Below are 26,770 nucleotides of genomic sequence, written 5' to 3'. Positions count from 1 at the left end.
GGTGAAAACAGAGAATGTATGAACATTCTCACAAAAATTATGCTTACGTGAGGTCCAAAATCTACACCTGTATAATGCTGGTGAGTTGACAGCTATGATAGATAAATCTCAAGCATTTCTTTGTGCTGTCAAAACTAGATTCTCGATACAATATGACTAGTAACATGAGAAAATACTGAGGAAGGCTATTGTAAACAGCCGAAATATAGGTGCAGTTGATCTAAACATAGTATTTTCTTTTGTTATTTGAGAATTTGCATTTGGGAATATGCTTAATTTGGGGCATTCAATCGTACGTTTTGAAAACAATTCAAGAGAACGGACAAGCATTCATCTGTACGAAATGTGTGAATCTGAGGAATCTCGAGTCTTTCATTTGGGTTGCCTGTGTAAGTAAAACTAGGGCCTAATCCCACTCTTGTTCTGGTGGAACACCTTAACAAAATTTGAACTGTTGATTGTTAGGTTGAACTTGTTGAAAACGCGGCACAAATGGAACAAGCAAAGAAACTAACCGTTCCAGATAATCTTATTCGGGAAATACGTATTCCAGATGAGATCCAAGGTGATGTTATTACTTCTGATTATAACCCAACTTCGGGTTTCTTTGCCACATTATCAAACCGTGGTGTTTATCTGTGGGACCCAGCATGTTGCAAAGTTCTTGCCAATATCGACAATGAAATGGTGTCGTACGCAAAAGATTTGGCTTTCGTGTCTGAAAATATAATAGCAGTTTCAATCTGCATTGTTAGCTTAACCAATCCTGGGAAGATTGTTATATTGATCAGGAAAGATGAAGGTTTTGATGCGTATCAGTTTTGTATGGGAGATTTCGGCCTTTTATTCTCCATGGGTATTTATGTCACGCCTGAAAAAACACTAGTGGTTGTTGGGAAAGATGGAAATAATAGTGAAGAAATTCGAGAACTTTTCTTTGATTGGGAAAAAGTTAAGCTAGTGAGAGGTGAATTACTAGGAGAGAGCCCTGCAGATGATTTCCTTGAGGAGGGTGAGGTATATTTGGAACCAGATATCAACAACTATAAGTATATTTGTCTAGGTGAATCTATAGTATTCACATCCGAGTTTACATGGCTTAAAGAGCAACATCTTCAAAGGGCTAGACCAGATGTAGATCAACCACTTAATGCGACAGTAAATTCAGCAAATAACTCTGCCCTGAAAAAGATTATGAGACGGTTTGTTATTGATTATGAGTTAAAGTGTCTGGTAAAAGTGAGTGGTATAGCATATGATGGAGACCATGTAATTGTAGCGTTCAATGAAGATGGAATAGCACTCCTGGATACTGAAAGCTTGTGGGCTCAGGAGATTGCAACAGATATAGACCCACTTGGCCAAATAAGGTTAAATCATCTTGGACAGTTGGTTGTCAGCGTAAATGAAAATAACACAAATCTTATCAAGGTCTATGACTACAAGCCCAAGAAGTGTACAGGCTCTCTACGAGAGCTTTGTCGCATGGTTATTAGGGATGTCATGCATTCAGATTTTATCAGGAAAGTTAAGGAACTTCCTATCCCTCTCCCCATAAAGATGTATGTATTGCACAAGGCAGAGAATATGGCAGCTTTTGAGGTCTCAGGGCTTGCTACATGATGAGGTGAGGACAGGTCTTGATAAATAAAGCTGATAGTGAAGTCTTGCAGGCTGAAATGTACATGAAATTTATAGCATGGCCTACATGGGATGTACAGTACTTGTTGCACAAGGGTGAGGATAAAGACAACAGCAAAGGTGATGGCATGAATTTGAAAGCAAGTGTTTGCAGACTAAGATTGTTTCTAAATAGTGAAGACCTATTTATTATCTACAGCCCTAAAGAACCACTTTGGATAATTTGGGATCAACAAATTATTGGACACAGTTAACAAATACCCAGGAAAAAGAGACTACTTTAAGATCAAGTGAAACAGCTACACCAAAATCATGGACTTTGGAGCATCCTGAAAAGTATGGAGGATTAACTCTTCCAAACTCCAGAAAAGGGTCCAAGATTACCATAAAGGGCCCAAAATAACCAATTCCCCTCCTACACGGCCCTGATACATTATATTTATAGCCATATTTGTTGCTGCACAACTTGCCAGAATCCAAAATCCTTCTTTATTTGGGAGAAACACGCAGTCAATCAAACCAAACAATCAAAACCAGACAAACAACTCCCAAAGCTTGGATCTGATTATGCGCTTTTCCCAAACAAGACGAGGGATTTGGATTCGTCAAGGTCGGGCAATAAATAATTTGAATGTAACAAATAGCTCTCATTTTGGCTTGCTTTTTTCCTCTAAAATAAATGCAAAGATGATGTTAAAACAAGACCCAGTTCCATTTTTCATGACACACTGTGATGCTTTCTGTGCATCTACTAAAGGAAAAACACACAAATATTTGTATTCAAGTAAATAAAATTTCACGAGAAAAATTTTTAGGTGAAACTTCATGAAAGTGGTGTTTTTTTTTTCTCTACAGTAAGTCGTGATGTGTTCCTTGTTGTTATTTTGTTTGAACTGTTATAGACGAATGAAGTACCTAAACAGGAACTTTTTTAGAGGAACTAACTCAGGCTAATCACAAGGTTTAATTAAGTTTCAGGGTAGGCGGTGGAGATTGACAAGTAGGGGATGGAAGTTATTTTATAAGTTTTTTTTTTAAGTAGCCGGCGCTCGTTGGAAAATAGCTGGCGGTTCCGCCGGTCGCCGGGGCCTAATGAAACCTCCGTCAACCCATATCACAAATAATTGTTTTATTTTTATCTATACACTGATTGAGTGAACAGGAACTTTTTTTCGTTCAACTCCCGTGCAATACCGCGTCACAGATAATACCCATTTCCAAGCGAATGAATGATATGATTTTAATCAAATATTGTTATCTAAGTATTGGACTTCAATTGTTAATGATTATTTTTCATTGTTAATGATTATTTTTATCAGGTCTTCTTGCAAAAAGACCGTTGCTATTGTAAACAAAAATAAAAGAGTGGCTATCGACATTCTTTAAAGAATGCCGATCCACCACTCCTTTGTTATTGTTTATAATTAGAAATTCAACGGTTAATTTGCAAGGAAACTTCAAAATAACTATCTACGAATGAATTAAGTGAATGAATGAACTGGTTACTCGCTTGAATCAGCCAATGGAAATGGATGCCTTGTTTGACTCGGTGCTGAGCCGGGAGCGGGCTGATTGACACTCTTTAAAATAATCTTTTTTATTGTATAAAACCAATAATAATGTATTTATGCACATAACCATGAAGCCACTGACTTTCTAGATTTCTAGCAGTAAAATATCAATGTAACTTGAAATAATAATGGTTCGGGAAATAAAAGAAAGAATGTCCCGCCTTCTCGTTTTCGTATATAGATTTTGGAAGTCGTATGTTATATTTCACTCTTAATACGTTATACCTGCTTGGCATTCAAATAAACTACGATAGTTACGTAACGCAATACAGTCTATATAATGAATCTTTGCAATTAGAATGGAACTACAAAGAAATCGTTGAAGACAACGAAATACTACACTCTTTTTTTTATTCGTTCAGCTTGAGATTCCACCAAATTTGAAGAACTTGCAAAGAACATGCCGAGGCTCAGATATCAGAAAAATATTGCTTTTTTTAGTCCTGATGCGTTCTAAAAAATGCAGAATCAAATTGTGCTCACAATAACAACCGTTTATTACTATTGATCATTTGTAAAATTCTCTTCCTAATAATTTATTGGGAATTATATTTGTATATCAATACACTAAAATTTAAGAACATCGTTAAGAACAAATTCACGCTCCAGAAATAAGAACGGGCCAGCCTCAACAGAAAATTAGACGTTCTCGACCGACGTTCTTATAAAAAAAAGAGTGAATATAGATAATAGTGCCATAGATACTGTAGTATCGTAGGTGATGGCTTATAAAAGCCTGTCTCAATTTAATTTCTCCCCACATTACTCAATAAAGTATATGACACTAATACACGCTAAAAGGGGGCAGAATTTGCTGGGTGAATAGGGTTGCGCCGTCATACGTTTGGAAGTATAATATTTGAAGTCCGCTCTTGAAGAAATGAACCACTTTTTGTCGGTCGATAGGGTGGAGATGTGTGCAGTTAAAGGGATATAGAAAAAGTATTTATAGGATTATGGAAAAAAATATTTAAAGTCATTCTATAAGGGATGAGCAACTTTTTGGCGTTCAAGGTTCTTGTTTCTTTTACATGACCTTTACTGTGGAGCAGCTTTTATTTAGTTACCGATGACCGGAGACATCCCACAAAAGAAAGAGAATTTCCGATAGTAACGATTTTACATAAATGAATTACTCGCTGTGCGTATTCGCACTTGGGTACCTTTTTGGATTAATTGTGTTTACATTTTTGGTCCACAACATTTTGAGGTCCTACATCATTTATCATATCCCATCAGCATGGATCCTAGCGTCGGTCTAATGGGTATGAGCCAGAATTCGGATTGGACACTTAAGACCGATAATTTCATCAGTGAATACTAATGCATATTTGATTGATATTGCCCATTCCATTTCAGGGAAATATTCAATTTTAGGATTATTTTTCAAATAGGTTATTCACATTAAAATGATTTCAGACAATAGATTTAACTTTCGGATAGTGTGAAAGAGTGCAATTGTTGAATAGCATTACAAGAGATCGTGGTTTGGACCGCGTCGGCTTATATAGATTCTGGTTGTGGGACTCGATTTTTTTAATTGTATTTCCAGACCCACTGGTTACATACAGAATGTTGTTTTTCCACCACCATAGAAATCAACCCTAGAAAACGTGCATTTTCAATTTCAGTATTTTAAAACGAATCAATGATTAGTGTAGAACTAAAAAAAGTCATTTTCACTTTACTAACAAAACTTAAATTCCCTTTAATTATAAAAGTTGAAACGAAGCGAGCGACTTTCATGAATTATTTTAATCGTTTGTCCACAAACAAAATAAGGGACCGCTTCTCGCTAAAAATTAAAATAATAGGATAAAAAAATACGTAATACAGACGTTAATAGGTTCCCATGGAAGATTAAAGCTAAAAATTGAACTTTATGAAAAAGTTGATAACCCTAAACTAAGACATGCGAGTAGTCAAAAAAATATATTTTATTCCCAAGTAGGACAAATAAAGCCTGAGAATTATATAACAGTGTTATTTATTTTTCGTTCTCGATTGTAAAAATGTTTTTTTTTTTCAAACAAGAATTTATAAATAGACATAGTTTGCAAATATTCAACTGTAAATTTGGAGCCAAGAATCCGCAATAAGTTTTGTTTCTCTGTCGCCAAGTTCTCTGTCAATTTTCTCTATCGAAGTCTGTTTTAGAATTCGTGCTCGCCGTTTGCACGCCTCGTGTGTTGTCCATGTTTTATCGTCCAAGCTGTTATGCTCACACACCATAGGGAAGTACTCGGGGATAATGTTGGCAACGTCACCGAAGACCGTTTCAAAGTCTGCTTTCTTGGCCGGGTGCTTGCATGAGCCAACGCGAACTCTTCTCTGTATTTTTAACTCGCTCGTAAACTCACTCGTCGTGCTTTTGTTTTCTTTTTTGTCCTCCAATTCTACAGTTTCTTTTTCTATAATTATTTCTTCTATTTTTTCTATCGTCTCTTGTTTGGCAAGCATTCCACTTGAATTTAAAGTCTTAGCTGCAGATACCGTCTCCGTGAATGGTGTGACTTTGCACGGCGGTTTTCCCCATTGTACTTTGACTTTCGCCTCGTTCAATGAATTAGAAGTTTTCCTTGTTTTAGAGAATGCACTTCGCGCGTAAAAAAGTCTTTGCGATGAAGTCGAGTCGCCTTTCGGTTCGTCCGTAACTTTATCACATGGTATTTCTGAATTCATCTTTCTTTCCATCTTCCAAAATTGCTCCTCCGAAATGTATCTCGAAAAAATCACCCCCGTCCAAATGAAATACTTTCCTTGGTATAAATCTTCGGTCGTGATTTATGTTTCCGATTTGCTGTATTTCTGACAGACACACTGTAAACAGATTCGATTGCAACTGGATCTCATCCGTATCAAGTGCTTTTTATATCTATTTTAGCCTACGTCACTGACGATTTTCATTGGCCCCTGAAACATTACACATAATTAGAGACCCCGAGACAGTAACCCGGGATTCGTGATTTAAGTAAAATAATGATCATCTCCTGATATAGCTAAGACGTAGTTTACTTCCTGTCTTCGCACTTTGTAAGACAAAAGAAAATACCATGCAGATTCTCGTTGTCTTGTAAATCAACATGAAGCGACTTCAACGGATAGACAAATAGAAAACGCTCTCCCTAGTGGGCAGCGCTTTTTTCGGTTATTAATCCAAGTGCTATGACCTTCTAGCTATATGCGTATGTAAGTATTTGCGCGCGTCATGTAGCTATGAGGATCCAAGTCTTAGCTTTGTCGGTCTTCAACACTCGGGTCAAATCTAGATTTCGTTGTTTCTATTGCACAATTCCGTCATTCCTGCGCACTAGGGGACGCAAAAATAAGATGCAATTAAGCAAATCAAAAATTGCCTTTAATGCTTCCTACTCGCAAAAATAAAAGAAACTGTTTTATTTGTATTTTTATTTTGGTTACACAATCATACCGGCCATAGCCCAAGTTCTACAATAAAGTTTTCCTTTCGTTTAAGAAAGAAAATGAATACAATGGTCGCAACTATGTTTTGGCGAGTCCGATCTCAATTTGCAAATCCTGCTCGATATCCTAAAATTATGGTATCTTTTTTCCGGAGGGTTTTTCGGCGGCGTAAAAAGACTTGCATCTTTATATGCATCTATTCTGAAACACTGTCGCCCTTTTTACAGCTCTTCCTAGTAAGGCCATCTTCGGTGGTTATTTTCGATACGTGAGAAACTCTCACGTACAGTAAACAACTCGCGTGTATCGCGATCTTATCGCGTAATTCCACCCTTTCAGTGCGCATTCAGGCAAAAGCCCCGCCTTGCTTTTTAGCATTCGATTACTAAAATACCCTTATCCTGATTGAGATTTTTATAATGATTTTCAACCAAAAACGTCCTTTTCTTTAAAGAATGGCGATGATACGTTTGACTGTTATTGGAGCTCAAAGCATCAAGTCTTTTCTTCAATTCTCTCTCTACGGGAAATAGAAGCGTACCATGGATTTTTTTAATCTTTTAATTCACAACGACGCAACACTTATTACACAAGTACATAGATGAAATAAATTAAGAGCTTATGTCATAAAAAAGTCAAAATAAACACTATTTTTACTTCCACTTAAGTCGTGTAGCCGTACAAATATTCTCAGTGCCTTTAAAAGATTTATAATGGTTCTCATATTTTTTCTTCAAGAATAAATATGATACGGTAATAGATCTCAGCCATTCTTTACTTGTTTTTATCCTTTGTGTAATAGCGTAATGTGCGAGCATATCAATATTTGGGTGACCTTAAAACTCGCTCGGCCAATCTCTTGGAGGCCTGGGTCTAAGGGCTTTTCAAGGCTTGTGTGATAAAGATTTGACCAAGCGATAAAGTTTTTTTTTGACACATTTTTGCCTCGAGTCTCAAATTGACAGGAATCAGCATTTTGCACCATGTTTTCTGGAGATCATGGAGCGGGAAAACTTTAGCTCTTCTAAATATGGGCATCAATGCCCATATAAGGCAATGCATACGAAGGACACTATCCGTGGGGAATATGTTTGATATGATTTCGCGCTTATTAGAAATGGGAACGTGGGGCTTCCCACTCCGCTACCATTACCTCAATGACGTCACATCTCTGAGTCATGACGTCATTGGCACAGCGTTTTGTTTTCGCGCTGGAAAGTGTTTTGCGCTAAATAGGAGACCTTACCTTTTATGAACGAAGTCCTTCAGTTTTTCTTTAAATAAACATTGGGGCAGTGTGGAAGGTTCCGTTTGGGGGAGTGCAGCCACAAAGCCTTAGGATATCGGCTCGCTTTCAAAGGAAGGATCCGAGACGAATTTTCAATGCGATAAATATTGCATGCGAGACACGACACATGGAATATATGAAAAACAGCAACATATTTCCTTAGAATATTTTGTTACGCCTTTAAGATTAAGCACCTTTAAGATTTAATCTAAATTACTTTCAAGGATATTTTTTTCCATCTAATTGCCGATAGTAAGCAAGACACGAGTGTTGTTTATATATTTTTTCACCCTAATGCGAAATCGAGGTCCTACAATATTCCATTTATTTGTATTAATAAAAGACAGAGATTTTCAAAACTTTATCGTATGACTCTGATTAATAGAGTTTACTTTTATAATTCATAATTGTCGCTCTAAAAAGTAAGTGTATTAAATTGACTAAATTATACAGGAATACTAATACTGTATTCACGGTTTCCTGGCTTCCCTAGGGAAAGTACATGTTAAATGACGATCTTATCAGGTTCAAAGGATTATGAAAGCGACCCAAAGAGTGGGAAGTCCTTATTCTATTTTTACGATAATTAAAAGATATGATTTTGACACGCGCGGCTATTGTTTTTCCGGTGTAACTTTTTGTTGCTCATGATATATCTCATATCGCTAGGCATATTGGATCGAGGAGGCTTGGTGTATTCCTCTTATTTTGTTTGCTCACGTATTTGCGACACCGTACGTTTGACAGAGGCTTAAAAAGGGCACCCGAATGGTCTTTGGCGAGCACTTGCGAGCTTGCGAGCACCCCGTTTTTTATGCAAGACCGAGCATTTTTAGTTGTTGAATAAATCGATCAGCGAGCAAATCGAAAAATACAATGCGAGCACGGCGGAAAAAATTGCGCGAGCATGCGAGCACATCAAAATTTCGGGTGACTATTAGAGTGCTTGAATTAACATAGCCAAAAGTACTGAATAGGTAACACTAGACATTTTACATATTTTGCTGACAACATATTTTATTGTTTGTTCACCTTTTTGGCAAAGTGGTTTTATTATTGTTATTTTTTTGCGTTATTTTTGAGAGCTTTGCAGCTAACCTAAAATGTTTTTTACATCTAGTATCCACCCTGAAGATTTTTTTTAGTTTTTTTCAACCCTTGAAACAATTTAGAGTGAACAGAGATTATCAGACTCATCCCTATCTATTTGTGAAGGGAAGTACAATATTTGCGGTTATTGATATCTTATTTTCTCCTCTTTGGTTCTTAAACTTTAACCTCTCGGAGTTCAAAACTAACCACACCTCGCTAATCACATATACGTGTCATGTTTCCACTCAGTATAGGCAATTAGAACTTGTTGTTTCATTACCTATCGTCGAGAGAGAAGTTATGAGTTTGTCCACGCTATTAGATTATGAGGTTATTTTCAAAGGTTAACGTGCTCGTTTCACAGTAAATCCGTCTGCCGCCCACTTTCTAAATCGCAAAAATCCTACATTTCAAGAAGGACTTGCTCATAGACGCATTAGTGTTTTCGCTATCCGGTTTTTGCCTAATCCACCAACAAGTATAAAGACTAAAGATCAGAGGTGAAATTTGCAGCTATCTGGGCACGTTTTTTTATCCATGCGCTTCCGGCTTCTATTTTTAACGGTTGGGTTTTGCCTTATTGGCCCTTTTTTGTACGATATTGCGGTAAAAGAGCAAAAAAACATGTGGCGATGCGGTATTTCAAAACACTGCAAGCTGCGAGATTTTTCTTGCGGTAAAAAAATAAAATGTTGCAGTGTTAACGGGATGTCGCGCATGCTCTTCTAAACCTCGTCCTTTTGTGCGGTATGCGATATTTTCAAAATTTCGTGCGGTATTGCGGTAATAAGATACCCCTACGTCCCCCCTTAACGGGTTTCATTTAAAAAACTGGGTTTTCTTTAATTTTTGGAAAGTCCTTATCAGCCGCCGTTTTGTCATTCTTGCATTTGAGAAGTGTGAGAAAACATTAATTCATATTGGTTAATTTGAGGAAGCTGCAAGGATATTTTCGACTTAATTTGGTAAATAAACCATTATAATTTATTTTCAGGTTGTTATTTTGAGATTTCTTCTCATAAATCGTCTTCCAATATGTGCCTGAGAAGGGCTGTTTTAGTTATAATTCGTCGGTTTGTTTTTGTTCTCCGAGTAAGGAAACGTGATATTTTAGAGATACATTTGTTTGCTTTCATCACATTGCCCGAAAATGATGACATTGAAGCACCACAAAAATATAAATATATATATATTGCAAACAATATATGAAGCAATATAATACCTCTAGACGTTTCAAGATGCCTTGACGGGCTAGGGGGTTAATTTCCCAACCCACATGGACTGTATTCAACAGACTTTCTTTTGTGTATGTCGCATAGGTTTCGCTGTCGGGGGGATAGTATAGAAGAACCCGCCAGTGTTTATAGAAACAAGAGTTGACTAATTGGTTCAACGGTATCTTCAGTGACGTTTCTAATCTCTAAACCAGCTTTTTATTTCTCTTCCCTTTCCTGTGTTTTTGATCTGTATTTTTATTAGCTCCATAAAATCCATAAATACAATATAATTCCTTTTCTTTTCATTCTCGATATTCTTTCTCGATATATTTCCAATGTTCCAATGTTTATACTTCCAATGTTATTTTTTTCTATTATCTTTGATGTTATGATATGACTGCAATATAGGTTTGGCCAATTAGCATAGCGGATCATTTGTTTTTCTCAAACTTTTCATATCTCAATAATCTGATGCATATTGATGCTACAAAAAGAACTGTATTTTTGAGCGTAATAATTGGAGCGATAATATTCAGTGTTTTCCTCTTGCTTTAGTATACGAGAGGCGTAGACAGGTAAAGGAAAGGGAAGTGCGGTCTATCAGCCACCATTTTGTCATCAAATGCGAGAAAGAATACATTTTCACCGATAAAAATGGTTCAAAATTTTTTGAAATGTGTAGTTCCAGAAAATATCCATACCCCCATGGGGTGGGTCTGAGGTGTGACCCCCCACCACTCTGGAATTTCCAAACCCCTGAAAAAAAATACAGTAATAACCGTTAAGGAAAAAGGACATTCCCCCCTCCCCTCCGGAAATTCGTGGGCGTTTGAACCCCCCCACCCCCCCCCCCCCCCCCGAAATTTCCAATCCCATATTTTCTGGAACTACACAATAACTAATTGTCTTTCAATCTTCTATAAAAACAATAACAGAGATTTGGCTGATAAAGTGTTTTATAATAATGTCCCATACATTAGTTCTGGCCACTAGAAGCGGAGGGTATAGAAAGGGGAGTTTGGGACCTCTCTTCGTTCCACCCCTGTGAACTGAGTCAATAAAATTCACGCGGGACTCCAAACCAGTTGAAACCCTTTTTCTTGTAAATATTGTTTTGCTGCTTTTTTTAGTGTATACTGATGATTTCAACGTGAAAATGGGCGTGTATTCTAGGATAATTGAATGAGGTTTTATACAATGAATGAAATTATTAAAACCTTTCTTAAACCTCGTTATCTGAGTCGAACTTGAACTCAGTGAACATGACACTTTTCCCATTAAGAGACAAAAGTATTCATTCACGCATATCCTTGGCCTCAATCATCAAGATATAAGTATAGTGGTCTATTAATGCTGTTTTCAACCCAATCCGTGGATTAGTCTAGTCTGTACACAACATATATCTCCAAAGCGGATTATATACCCCATAAAACACATTGTGGTCGTCTTTTAGCTCAATAATCCCTTGATTACCTCTTATCATAAATAGAAGCGTTTTAGATTATGGAACCACTGATCGACGAGAAGAACCTACAGATTTCCGCAAGAACGCATAATCATTCGAATTATGCCCTAAATGATCCATCCAAGGCAGATGTATCTACAAGCTTAGATGTAATGGAGTAATTACCGTATTTTAGGATTTAAAATATGTTTTAAAAAGTCGGATTCTTGTAAGAATTATAATACTTGTTTTCTTTGCTGTTTTCTTTGTTGTTGTCTTAAAATATAAATGATTCAAATAACAGCATTACGTGAATTGACTTGAAACTTGTAATCGAGGTAATCGTGTCGCCGAACTCCCGAACGCAAGGCAATCAAACGCCGAACGGCGGCGGCCTTACCACTCGACTTCATTTCAGAATCTTGTATGAAAATGATTCAACCAACATATTTTTTTTTACAAAGAATAGGATTTATATGTACAGAGCTAGCCTTCTTTCAGGGGGTGAATAGTGGTTACTGCGGGAACTCGCGCCATACTAATCAGCCGCAATGTTTCCGTTTGTCCTTTATCCCGCGGGATCCCGCTAATTTTCTGCGGTAACACCATCTATGGTCTGCAAGAAAGCTACCACGGCATCCAGCGGCGAGCCAGGATTTGTAACAGGAGGGGGCCTAAAAGGCCCTTTCAAGGCATTTTCTCCTGTATTTTAGATAATGTCTCATACATTAACTGTATTTTTGGCTGCTGGAAGGGGGGGCACTTAGCCACCCCCTTGGCTACGCCCCTGGCATTAAATGTTAAAGACGTGTTTTTATTTTGACTATTAACAGTCCCTTCGTGCGAACTTTTGCGTGCAGTTTCCCTCGCGAACTGTAAATACGAACTCTATGTCGCGAATAGAAATGCGCCCACGTCCATTTCTAAAAGAACATAGGCAGGTACTTCTTTAAATATTTGTTTAACATCTGGCCATATTTACGATAGAGGTATTTAAGAGGTGTGTTTGTATGTATAAAATAATGTGTTTTCTTCAACTTTCGAGAATTCACGCAATCACGTAAATAAACATTCCAGCAATTTGTCGATCAATTTTAGCCAGTTTAATACCCACAACTAGAAGTGCGAAATCTAAATGACGCGAAAAATAACAGTCACCTGAAATTCAGATTCACTTACTGAAAAGACGGGAAAATGCCTAGATATATAATAAATGTAGGGGGTGGAGTAGCGCGAGAAAAAGTAAATAAGTGTAGGGCGATTTTACTCCCGCAAAGCTTTGTACAGCTTTATGACTTTACGTTTATTATGTTATAAAAAGATTTGGGACTGGTTTTACCTAAGGCCTCTCAAAGACGCTACAAATTTTACAATCGTTACCACTCGCTATCCCCCCCCGCTATTGATGTTTGACATACTGTCTTGCTTTTTAGCTTCACCAAATATTATACAAAGATTTAAGACTTGTTATATATAACACCTCTCAAAATCGTTGTTACCACTCGCTTTTGATGTATGACATACTGTCTTGCAATATCCTATTGTCATTTATATAAGCTATGCAGGCTTTTGACTGAGTCTCCGTATCTCCGACAGTTTGTCAGTGATCTATTATGTCTTTTCTCATGCGTGGGACTGTACGTGCTCATAATCCAGTGTTTTTGAAGGGTTTTCTTCACATTACTCATTTGTATGAGATTAAAGTGATAATTTTGAGTAAAAAAATAGCTAAAAAAAGATAGCGTCTGACACTGTTAAAACTATTGACACAAATATTGTTTTTACGATCTACTCATAATGGATAACTATTTCATACATAAATAATGAACCCATAAAATTTTCTTGAGGTTATTCCTCAGAAATTGAAGTAATATAATGAGATTCTCTTTTAGATAATTTTAGAATAAGATCTCCATCTCTGAATGACGCAACTTTCGAGCAAAAATAACACGCGCTCGTCCGCAGAGTTGGGTGCTCAATGTAATTTAGAGTTATAACTTAATTTGTTTTTTTTAGCCCAACGACATTTTGTTTAGAAATCGCTTATTAAAATGTGCGAACCACATTTCGATAATAATTTCAAAATCTTTTCTCGTTTGTTTATTTTTTAAGAATGAGTTTAATGGTGTGAGGTTTAAAAAAATATCATATATTTCAACACGTCATTATGTTGACAAGTTGATAGAAGCTATATAAATACATGGGCAGGATAATTTTGGAAATTCCGGTTGCGTTGTCTCCTCATCTTAGTTTTCCGTCAAATGTATATTGTTTTAAGTAAGGATTTTAGTATTGAGCTTTAGTTTTGATTTACGTATACAACAATATCATTTAATTATCGCACATGACGTTTAATATCTATCTGAAACTGTTACCACACAATAACGTGCACATTAAATATACTTTTCTATTTATAGATAAGAGTAACAACTTGGATAATCTCCCATAATTGTAAGTTCCAAGCTATTTTACCATACAGAAATTCTTCCATTTCTTTCCTTTTCTCTCTAACAATTTTAGTATTTTTTTTGTACTTTCGTATGGAGAACTTACCCGATTACCCGGCGAACTTACCCGATTTTTTCAATAAAATACCATATTATCGTTTGTGTGTATTTATCTCAGACTCGTACCCAGTCGCCAAAATGCGAAGAAAACATAATTTATGCGCGGGTTGTCTGTGGTGATTGACTAGGCGCGTGGTGCCGTGTGGGTAAAATACAACCCAAACGGCACCGCGCGTCAAACCACACGGCACCGCGTGCCTAGTTAATCACCACAGGCGACCCGCGCATAAGTTATGTTTCCCTTATTCTTCTCATTTTGGCGACTGGGTACGAGTCTGAGATAAATACACCTAAACGTTACTATGATACATATTTTATTGAAAAAATCGGGTAAGTTCGCTTTCCGCTACCGCGCATAAATTATGTTTCCCTTTTTTTCTTCTCATTTTGGCGACTGGGTACGAGTCTGTATTTATCTTATATTGCACTTTCGTATTTTGCGTCACTTTCGTTAAGCTCGCTCCAAACGCTTCAAGGAATTTGAATAACGGAAGCCAGAAGTCGATTTAGCTGTTGGAAATTGTTGGCAAGATTTCGCTGAATGTTCAAAATCGCAGTAACTCGTCCCTGGTTTATACGTTGTGTTATGTTCTGATCAATGAAATAGCCAAAACACAAACATACAACCAAATACCAAAACAAACGCGCACGTGAGACCGAGGCGTCAAAATGGTGAACAAGATGGCAAAGTTTGTTTTTATCCTCGTTTTCACGCGCGCGTCGTCGCAAAGAGTCGTGGGAAGGTGAATGCAGTCCGCCTTTGAACCGCATGCCCGTACCCAGGGCGGGAATGCACCCCCCCCCCCCCCCCCCCCCCCCCCCCCCCCCCCCACACACACACACACACACACACAACGGCCAAAAGGCAAAGGCATGCTGCAAAGGCATAAAAAATCCTTTTTTGTTCTTTCGGAGGTGGTTAGATTTTTATCAGAGAACTCCCTCCCTCCCCCTCCCCCCAGAAAAAAAAGGTCCACTTTTTAGGATTTCGCACCCCCCCTCCCCTCCAAGAAAAATCCTGGGTACGGGCCTGCATGCAGTACTGGAGGAATGCCCTAGGACAACAACACAGGGAACCCAACAGATACTATTTTTGTAGCCAATTATTACTGATCAAAATTCACCTGACAAATATCTGATTCTGATCTTAGAAACGCATCAAAACTTCAAGTGTCATGTGTTTGATTTTATTGTGTTTATTTCTATCTAAATTATTACAAAAAGTTGTATGAATGTGTAATAGTACTTAAAGCAAACTAGAAATTTTACTATGAGAAATATGGCACCAGTATTTTCATATAAGATAGTGTGCATTTCCCTGAGCGTCAATCACTTCTCCTCGACACTTAACTAATGTGTCCTAAATGCCCTAAATGTGTTTTGTATTTGGAAAGATGGTTTACCATTCGGCAAAAAGCTTTTCTTGTAGGGACAACGTGAATGTGTAAAACTCAGCAATTTTCTTTAAATTTCTTAGAATTACCTTAATTTCCTATCATTGCGAGTTTATGGAATCAAATTGCAATGTTTTTTTAATTCTAAGAAAGAAAAGTATAGTTAAACTTGTCATATCCGTGGAACAGCATCTTTTGATCTGATTCTAAGAAAAGGAGGATGTTGATAAACTAGTCATATCCGTAGAACAGCAACTGTTGATTCTAAGAAAGGAAGGATGTTGAAAAACTAGCTATATTCCTAGGACAGCTTCATCAGATTCTAAGAAAGTGAGGATGTTGAAAAACTAGTCATATTCCAAGGACAACGTCTTCTCATTCTAAGAAAGGAAAGATGTTTAGAAACTATTCATATTCCTTAGATGGACAGGGTCATCTCATTCTAAGAAAAAGGAGATAATTATCACATCACTGCCTCGTAGTCGGGGTCTTCGAATGACTCAACTCCAAGGTCACTTAAGTTAGCCGTCTTTCTAGCCGAGTTTGGTGGGCGACTCTCACTAGTTTGTGACGCTGGTCTGCCCTCTGTATCGGGAGTCTTGGGCGTGGCCTTCCCCCCTGTGTCGGGACGCTTGGGCGTGGCTGGGGGCTTCTCGTCATCGTCGGTGATGGGGTTGTCGTAGGCTTGGTCAGCATCTTGAGGTGGCATGTTTTCGTAGGCTTGCCCCCGTTTTTTATCTTTATCCATCATTTTCTGGTATTCCTCCAGAGGGTCCTCCTTTTCCAAATTCTCATACTTTGGAGCACCTCCCACTTTAGGGGTTCCGGGGCGGGAGGATGTCCCGGGGCGCGGCGATGGCGGCTTTAGGACGTTATCGTACTGCGGACCCGCAAGATTCTCATACCCGGGGTCAGGATTATCAGGGGTCCCCCCTGGTCTGGGAGAAACAGACCTTGGGATAGCCTCGTAATCCGGCACGCCGGGGGGTGCATCACTGATGATAATATCCTCGTACTCGTCCTCTGCCGGCGGTTCCGGTTCTCCAAGTGGTCCGAGTCCCCCCTGGCTCGCCCCCGAGCACCTCCTGCTGAAGTGGACGGACGCGGTGTCGAGGGACAAGTGGGAGGTGTTGGTGCAGGGGAGGGGGTCGTTCTCGTAGATTCTACCGTTGTTGTCCTCGTTTTCCGAGTCACTGTCGAGGATGAGCCGAGGCACGTCGTAATGATTTTCGGTCGCCGATGGTCGTGCGAGCATAGCCGGGAGATGGGAGGTGTACGCCCAGTCATAGTTTGTGAAGCTTGTCTCGTTCACCTTAGGCATTCTTTTGTTCGTCATGTCGAATTTTGGGGGCTCGGGTGCAACTTTTACGTTATGCGCTGAAGGGACAGTGAATTGAATTTAGACATGATAACACAATTACTGGGGTCGCGAAGCTTTCCTGTCATCAACACCCTGTCAGACTTGTTTCATCTTCTGTCAGCATGCAAAGCCGCAGCTACACTAACAATTTTCAATTGACAATTTTTAGTTGACAACAATATTTGTTTGCTGCTACACTAGCAATTTTTCAAACCTGCTAGCTTTTGAGCAACTAAAGTTGCCACATAAAAATGCCGATTTTGCTCCTCCTACGCTGGCAAATAAAAATTGTCACATAAAAATTGTCAACTAAAAATTGTTAGTGTAGATAGGGCTTTACTCTCACACAACTGCGAGCCACAAATACAGCTCAAGCATCGCCACGAACCTTTTAATTCATACTCTTTCTCCCCAATATGCACTATACACTTTCAACCCACACTATTAAAACGCAATCCGCACTATTCACCCGCAACAAGCACTATTCACTTACAACTCGCACCATTAACTCGCAACATCAACTGTTCACTTGCAAGCCGCACTTTTCACCCGCAAGCCGCACTATTCACCCGCAACCCTTACTATTCACTCGCAACCCGTACTATTCGCCCGCAACCCGCACTATTTACCCGCAACCAAAACTATTCACCCGCAACCCGCACTATTCCCCAGCAACCCGCACTATCACTCGTTACCCGCACCATCCACTCGCAACCCGCACTTTTAACCCGCAATCCGCACTATTCACCCGCAACCCGCACTATTCCCCAGCAACCCGCACTATCACTCGCTACCCGCACCATCCACCCGCAACCCGCACTATTAACCCCTATTCCGCACTATTCACCCGCAACCCGCAGCTAATTTGACCGAACAATCCCAACCGATCGCAAAGTTTTTTTCCATATGATCGCACACGATCATATGGTGAGCTTCCATATAATCGTACATGATCGTATGGTGAGCTTCCATATAATTGCACACGATCGAATGGTGAGCTTCCATATAATTGCACACGATCGAATGGTGAGCTTCCATATAATCGTACATGATCGTATGGTGAGCTTCCATATAATCGTACATGATCGTATGGTGAGCTTCCATATAATCGCACACGATCGTATGGTGAGCTTCCATAATCGTACATGATCGTATGGTGGGCTTCCATATAATCGCACACGATCGTATGGTGAGCTTCCATATAATCGTACATGATCGTATGGTGAGCTTCCATATAATCGTACATGATCGTATGGTGAGCTTCCATATAATCGTACATGATCGTATGGTGAGCTTCCATATAATCGTACATGATCACGTGATCGAGTGTCAGCATTAGAAGCATAGCAGCATTAAAAGTATGACTCACCCGTCATTTCGTACTCGTTCTCCTGCGTCTCCTGCAGTCTTTTCTTTCTTTCCTCAGCCCTCTGACGTTGCTCGTACTCCTTGGCACTCATACTGTTATACTTAGTGAACTTCTTCTTACGCAGATACCACGAGTGCATGATGCACGAACAACACACAAAGAACACGACGCAGGCGAACACTATGGCAACGGCCATCATCATTGGTGTGTAGTCAAACACCAGAGGGTAGCGGATGGTAGTTGGTCCTGAGGTTGTTGGTGCCGGCTGTTGCGAGTTAAGTAGTATACGAGGGAGGAAAGTAAACACGGATTTAGGACGGGAGGTGGGGGTAGGAGGAAGGTTGCGGTGGACGAGTGTTGCGGGTAAAGTAGCATATGAGGGATGAAATTAAACGGGTTTAGGACGGGGGGGGGGGGGGGGGGGGAGATGGAAGGTAGGTTGCGGATGCCGAGTGTTCCGGGTAAAGTAATATACGAGGGAGGAAAGTAAACAGATTTGGGACGGGGGGTTGAAGGTGTGAGGACGGATGGGGTTGCCGGCTGTTTTGAGTAGAGTAGTATATGAGGGAGGATATTAAACAGATTTAGGACGGGTGAAGAGGGGTGTGGTGAGAGGGAGGATGGGGTATATCTTAGTTGCTCGCTTGAATTAGCAGATGGAAATGAATACATTGTGTGTTTCGGTATTGAGCGGGAGCATAAGATGGCGGCTTGATTTTTTAATTTTGTGTATGCTCACCGTGACGTCTGTCATGTTCCCCGGGTTCGGTCCACTGAGGGCTTTGGCGAAAGCAAACATCTGATTATCGACAGTTACGGGCGGATAGCCTGTACTCGCGACCTGAGCCATGATCTGTGAACCGCCCTGGAGAGCCTCGGGGCTATCGTACTTGATGGCAAACTCGACGATAATTGAGCCGCACCTTAAAACATTACTCATTAGGTCAGACTAGTCCCAGGCTATCTTACCCGGGTTTATGATCGGGCTACCTGTGGTTCGTAAGATGTATGACATCACAGAAAAACTTGTCCCTACCCCAAGCGGCCGAACGGTTTATTTTTTAAGCACAGGAACCCGGTAATAATGCCTGGGACAAGGCTTACATTTGGTCACATGCCAGAAAGGCGTACGTATTATGAAACTGGAATTTGTTTGACAAAATCATCAAAGCTGTAGTGTGTGTAGCCTGCGAATAGGCTCTCGAAACGCGCCCCGTAAAAGCTCCCGGAAATAGGCTCTAAATCTGCTCGCTATGATCTCCGTTTTTTCGTGCAACTAAGCTCGGCTTTTCTGTTTTCACGCAACTAGTGCTATAGTGTCGCATAGCCGTAGCAGGCCTCGAATTATTGGGGAGGGGGGGGGGGGGCTTGAGTATCCATAATAAAGTAAGTGGCCAACTTACCTTGCTCTTAGGTTCACGATCTTGTCCTTCTGGACATTAAACATGTGTACGATATTCTTTTTGGCGTCTTCTAAGAACTTGGGTTCTTTAGGCGTGTCGATTATCTCCTCGCATTTCCCGCTAAAGTGGATCTGGATGAACAATGCGGTGCCTTAAAAAAAGAATAGAATGTTTTAGCGCTGCTTTAAGGTGCGTACACAGTCTTGGCTGGAATGGTTGATGATGGCGGGAGGGGGGGGGGGGTTGGGTAGAGGGCGCAGTTATAGCTGTCAAATGGAAAAAGAATAGCATTGACGATCATTCCTTCATCTATTGGATCGTTCAATGAATTCAAAAACTGTGGCTTCGCAGTTTAGTATAGAGTGATTTTCATTAACCCGTGAACTACACTTATATATTATACTTTATTGTCAGGAAAAAAAAATTCTGCTATCTGAGCCTAGCCATTATTGCATGTTCTTAAAATCTGGTGAAATCTCAGGCTGGACGTTCTTATAAAAAAGGTTCTAATAAAAAAAGAGTGTATTGTTCTCTTTTGTGTTCTACTGACTATCACGCTTCGACTAGTCAAATATGCCAGCATTTGTCATTGTTTTCAACTATATTGGAAGACAAATTACAAGAAGAAATCACCTTAAAATAAAACCTTTTGCTTTATTCGCCAAATTTAATCGAAAATATCGCAATGTCTTCGCCAAACAATCAGATGGAAATGGATGCTTTCTCACAATTCTTACTTTGCTAGGATGACAAAAATTCGGCTGGCAGACTCCCTAATGGAGGTACTATTCTACTTGAAGAATGCAAAAACTAGAAATCGATATCAAGGAATCTACCTGGGGCAGGTTGTGTAGTTGCAGGCCCTCCCGCAGAGGATTGCGTAGTCGATCCTCCACCAGACTGTGTAGTACCCCCAGGGAACTGAGTTGTCCCTCCTCCGCCAGACTGTGTAGTACCCCAAGGAGACTGAGTTGTTCCACCAGAATGTGTTGAGTTCCCGGATGATTGTGTCGACCCTCCTCCACTAGACTGTGTGGTACCCCCTGGGGACTGAGTTGCCCCTCCTTCACCAGATGTTGTATTGTCTGAGCCTCCTGAAGAAGAAATAATCTATTCTAAATTCCTGAGATTGATGAAAAGGCTGATATGTCATTTCATTAAAATTCATAGCTCCTTTACGGAGGAAATTCCGAGAGATGTGTGTTTTCATCAAATTGAACTCAAACTAGTGGACTTTATTTTCGCGAATCTTTTAAATCGCGAAATTTGCAAAATTAATGTGACGCGAAAATTAAGTATAATAAGGTATCTGCAACCCTAGACAAGGGAGGCTAAACCAACAAGCTTAAACAGTTTCCCTAGGCTTCCTTGTCATGCTCAAATTCTTTTTATCTATAATACTTTATCTATAATACTACAACAATAAATAACTGTATAAAGAAAAGGAAATAAACGACATCCACCCTCTTATCATCACGTTTTAGGGTGTGACCGACCACAACCCAACCCCCCCCACCCCCACCCCCTTAGTCACTTATGTCTATCTTACCTCCTCCAGTTCGTGGTAGAGACATACACAAGGTTCCGATTAAAGGACATAGGCAATGATAGTAGTGGAATGCCTCCCTTTTCCAAAGGTACACCGTAGTGCATGTGTCGGGCTGCCAATCACCGTCCTTCCAGAACTGACACTAAAAGTGAACAGAATGATAAAAGGTTTAGTATATTTACTTGGCCGCTGTCATGGGTTACCTGTGTTCTTATACCGCTGTGATCGTGGACCCAATTATGGGTGAATTCTACGCATGCCACTTCCTCTAATTTTCACCTCTTTGCAGACACGAAATTGATTACCCCTGCCCCTTTCAGCCGGAGAAAATAACCAATCCGTTCCTAGTGCCATTCCCTTTCGCTTCCAGCAGTAAGCACTTACTTGGTATCTTGCCTTGTGCTTTACCATAAACGTGACGTTCATTTGCGTGCCATTGGTCAGGGACTGTCCGCCGGACAGGTCATAGAGTTGGGCCCGCACAACTTCGGTCAGACAAACGGTTGAGCGGTTGCGGTACAGGTCTTTGGACATGGCCGTGGTCGCAAGGCAGAGTCCGGGACAGTCACTGCTGCTGTTGGTCGCATTCGGACAGGTTAAATCGGCAGAGACGGAGAACTGGGGAAACAGAGACCAATAAGCCTGAGTGGCAAGTTTCTGTGCGGTTTCAGCGGAAGTAAAGAGCGATAGAAGAGTGTGAAGTCCGCTACATAGAGGGTTAATATGTCGAGGTCATCTGTATATAAAGTAAAACACATCGAACTCCGAGCATTGGAATGTCCCAGGGTCAATTGGTATGTTAAGTAGAACACGTGGAGCAACGAGTTTTCGTGATGTCCAAGATATCTAGGGTCATCTTTATAAAAAGAAAAACAGCTCAAGCTTAGAGTTATTGTGATGTCCAAGAGATCGAGGGTCAATTGTATGTGTAGTTAAACACGTCGAGCAATAAGCCGTGAAGTGATGTCCAAGATATCGAGGGTCAACTGTATGCAAAGTAAAACACGTCGAGCAACGGGATATTGTCATGTCCAAGATATCAAGGGTCCCGGGTTCCCCTCCACGTACCTCTGCTTGTTTCTCTAAGCAGCCAGTGCAGTCCGGACTGGTCATTGTTGAGGCGTCACTCGTGCACTCTATTCTCTGGGCCTTCACGCTCCCGTGAACAGCGCCCGGCGCCTCCACCGCGGGAGACCCGAGGGATGACCCGCGACACAGGGATACCGACACGTTTGCCGTGGTCGATATGAACAGTTGTTTATTCTCCATGGTAACGTTATCGTAGTTGTTATGGGTGATAATGGCATCGAAGCCTTGAAGGTCAGGCAATACCTAATGCAATGCAATTATAAATAAAAACATATAATTGTATCGTGAGAAGTTCTCTTAAACCCGTGGTATACACTAATTTCAGTTATACCACACTCGAATGTCTTTGCTCTCTCTCTTTTTCTGGCTTAACTGCTACACTAAAAAAAACAATTCTATTGCAGAGCTGTATGTCTAAAAATTTGGAGAGAGAGGGCAATATACAGAAACATTTTGGAACTTCTTTTTATTTTAGTGAATAAAAAGATTTAAGCAATGACAAAACAAAATGACGACAATGATGTATTGGTTTTGAGTACAATATCATATTATGATGATTTCTAGGATGACTTTTATTATGTGAGAATGTTGATGGATCACGCGGAGGAGTTTATTGATGGATGAATATTATTAATAGTTATTATGATGATGATGAGAAGGAGGGGGAGGGTGAGATGATGATGTAATCGATGGATAATAATGACGGTTATCATGATAATTATGGTGATCTTTACCTCGCTGGTATTTCTCCCTCCCGTACAATTCGTATGTTGCGCCCCAAGGCTTCGCCTCACTCTTCTGCCATCACACTATAAACAACATATTATATTTGTCACACCTTGACAACCTTTACTCACTACAGTGAATATTCTAGCAGTTTTGAAACGACAATTATTGAGATTTTCCCATTTATTTCTATGGTATAACGAACACGACTTCCACAAAACTGCTTTTAATTTTGAAATATTTTTAATGTCAAACGCTATTTATATTCGTACTTTATGTAGCGCGAAATTAAAACCCCGACATTACCATATACAGTCGAACCTCTATTAAGCGGCCCTCTATTGAGCGGTCACCCTCTATTCAACGGTCATTTACCAATGTCCCAAATTTTCCCCCTTATGTTTACTGTAAATTTGACCTCTATTGAGCGGTCACCTCTATTAAGCGGACGCGGTCACCAAAGGAGGGTCCCAATTGGTTGATTTCATTGTTTTTCACCTCTATTAAACGGTCATCATCAATATTTGTCAGCATGACAACAGATAGTGCACGTCATATTTCGTCATATTTTTAACTGTCTAATCTAATTACTATGGCTAATCGTCTTGTGAGACTTGTGTGGTCTTGTGCGGATCAGTCGCATCAAATTCCTCGATTACCAATTTCCGCTTTAGCCAGCTAGAAGAAAAACTGTCACCTTCAAATATGTATTCACAAGGAATCTCGAGTCCATAGCCACCACCTCTGTTCACCCACTTCCCTTTGACTACGACTTTCTCACAGTTCGTAGGTCTCTTGAGATATTTGGTAACCCACGTTGACATCAGTTTGGAAATATGCCTCATAACTTCGTAATCGTCAACTAGAGTATTCGGGTGACCGTCTCCATCCATCACCGTTTTGTCGGCTTTTTCTCTTACGATTGCAACACAATTCGGATCCTTTATGTTAGTTGGTTCCCGCATAAGTTTGTAAACATCTTCTAGTGCTGGTTCCCACTCAGTCATGTATTTATGGTATCCCCGAATGAATGCAACTGGGTCAGATTTGTGAGTTTTTGGGTACGGCAACGCACTGCGAGTTTTTGATTCGACTTCCAAAATCGCGCAAACGCTTAATGACGGATATCGACGGAAACGACGCGTGTAACATCACCTTAACGCACTCATTTACTTTACATAACGCCAGCGAAAGTAGCTCATGCCCATAGAATTGGGCAAAGCCACAAGGGCCGTAAAAACAAACTGACTAGGCGGTTTCAAACATTTCTGGGTCAAATTTGAATGCACCAGGCCCGTCTTAGGGCTAACATGATTGTTACTGTTGTTTATTATAATAAAAAGTTCTTACGTATAATTACAGCCCGATTTACGCTAATTCAGGGGCAAAAATAGCGAAGCCTCTATAAAGCGGTCAACCTCTATTAAGCGGTCACTAAGCTAAGTCCCGGGGGTGACCGCTTAATAGAGGTTCGACTGTAATTTGAATGACGCGACTTTTTTTTAGCACAGGTAGCCCAAGCTTCTTACACGACGAGTGTAGAAAATCTTGTTTGCATAAAATAATGCTAATTTGCAGCGGATTTGAGCGGCAGTAGGGCTAAATACCATAGTTAGGTCGTCAAACTGCTTATGAAGTCTGTTATGAAGTCAGAATATTTTTTCAACAGGATTTATGTCGAACTAAATTTCACTCGAATGCAAACTCTATTAGATCTCGCTGTGGGCCCCGGGATACCTGGCTTTAATGTTGCGAGCGCCTAATTGTTAAAAGGTGTATATTTGGCGCTCTCATAAATATACATTCGAGCCTCTAGAATCCTGAAGAGCTATGCATCACAGTTTGCCCTTTCTGACGGAGAAATTATATCTGGCTGATTCTCAGGCGCTCAATAAGCTACTTTTTAGTTTTATTTTGCCGCCAAAACTATTCTAAAGTGCTTCTTCATTTGAATGACAATGCACGAAATAGACTTTAAAAGTGCAAACACACGCAATAAAGGGTAATTTCTTGCGCTAGAATATCGCCATTTATTAGGTTTGGCACCTTATGTGCACAGACTATCTGACTATTTCTAAATCAATTTTATAAATGTGTCGTCTCTCTTAGTTCTGCCAAAAATTAACACATATATTTTTTTTCTTCCGATAAAGTGCTTTCAAAAAATGTTTTTACTTATCTCTTTGAGGCTCTTACTAAGAACGGCTAAACGAGGACTAGTTTAAGTCTTAAAATGATACAAGCTATTAAGTAAAACTGATTTCAAAGTATCTTTCTAAATTGTGAAAAAAAAAATTAAGGGAAAATGCATAAATTTGTTTCGCAAACACACCATACAATTCGACGGAATTTTAGAAGAATTTATAATAGATGTTTAAGGATTTCGAAGAGCTTGTTATTTGTTTCAGAAGAAATAAAAACAAACTTTCTAGACTTATATATGTTTCTTCAAGTTTGATGAAACATGAGCTACACGTCTTTACCATAGACATACCTCTCCATCGGAGCAAACGGCATCGCATTTCACATCCCCCAGTAAAACTGAAACTGTACAATGTTATAGATGAATAAATGAGTAGTTATTATTATTTTTAGGGAATCTTTCTCCCCTTTTCGGTGGGCATCACGTTAAAGATTGGCATCATTAGTGCTTTCAACGAGCATTTCTCTTTGTACTTACCAAAAACTGTCAAAACAAAGTAAAAGCAACACAAGGAGTCCATCCTAGATTCCATCCCCTTGAGTTCTGTCGACTTTTCAGATATCACTGATCTTTGCAAATGGTTAATTATTAATGGTTTCTTAGGGCGCTATTTCGCATTTTTGCGAAGAATACAAAGGACTTGAATAGTGTCGTTAAGAAACATAACTCGTAGTTTTGTTTACATTGTGCGTCCAATACGTGAAAGCGTGATAACTAAGTTTAAAATTTTCTAAAAATATCAGACGTAAGGCCTCAATTATTGGCATTCTTGACAAATTTTTATATTTGTTAATAGCTAATTCTTAGTTGGTGCCTTGCTTAAGAGCATTGAGTCACTTTGACTTCTATATAAAAATAAATTTCCCTCAGCATGTAACGTTATCGCTGTGTCGACCGTTAAAGCGGCGATTGCTTGGGGGCTATAAAACTTCTAGAACTTCTAGGAACTTTAATAGCTCCCAAGCAGAGAAAACGGGTGGTCAACACAAGTGCACTAATCATCCTTTTTTTTTTTCGAAAATCTAAAATAAATACTAAATTTTCATTGAAAGAAACTTAAACAAAAAAGAATTAATTTTTTAAACTTTTAAAACGTTCCAGCAATATATCTAAGTATCGCATGTGCGGATTTTTTAATGGATAGAACGAACTTCGAATAATAATGAATGTGTTTTTAAATTAACTTCCTGTAGCGAGAGCACTTAAGTTGAAATAACGAAGAAGTTTTGTCTGCATGTGGCGGAATTGTTCCCAAAGAAACACCCCCAAACTTATGATGAAAAATAATAATTAAGTTCCCTCAAAAATGGACCACAAATCTCTCGCATTATCCTAGAAGATTTGTAGAATAGTATAGGTATCTTATCACCGGAGTTATATGTAATGGTGTGTAAATGAAATAGATTTTATCAAGTATTCTTGAGACAAGTTTTT

At 39.5% G+C, this 26,770-nt stretch overlaps 1 protein-coding gene across 1 annotated transcript; it reads right to left on the bottom strand.

The window, feature by feature from the left end:
* Positions 1–15,414: 15,414 nt before the first annotated feature.
* Positions 15,415–26,296, bottom strand: LOC5512257. The gene is made up of 11 exons (XM_032381671.2): positions 25,814–26,296; positions 25,628–25,680; positions 23,142–23,216; positions 22,387–22,650; positions 21,703–21,936; positions 21,319–21,460; positions 20,606–20,863; positions 19,770–19,920; positions 19,106–19,289; positions 18,367–18,631; positions 15,415–17,014 (listed from the first exon to the last, which is right to left on the bottom strand). The coding sequence occupies exons 1-11, from the start codon at positions 25,866–25,868 to the stop codon at positions 16,101–16,103; spliced, it is 2,595 nt and encodes an 864-aa protein (XP_032237562.2). The 5' UTR covers positions 25,869–26,296; the 3' UTR covers positions 15,415–16,100.
* Positions 26,297–26,770: the final 474 nt, after the last annotated feature.

The sequence above is a fragment of the Nematostella vectensis genome, chromosome 13, assembly GCF_932526225.1.
Source record: "Nematostella vectensis chromosome 13, jaNemVect1.1, whole genome shotgun sequence".
In the NCBI taxonomy this organism is placed as follows: Eukaryota; Metazoa; Cnidaria; class Anthozoa; order Actiniaria; family Edwardsiidae; genus Nematostella; species Nematostella vectensis.
The sequence above is the reverse complement of the archived record's forward strand: the minus strand, read 5'-3'. Positions and strand labels throughout refer to the sequence as shown.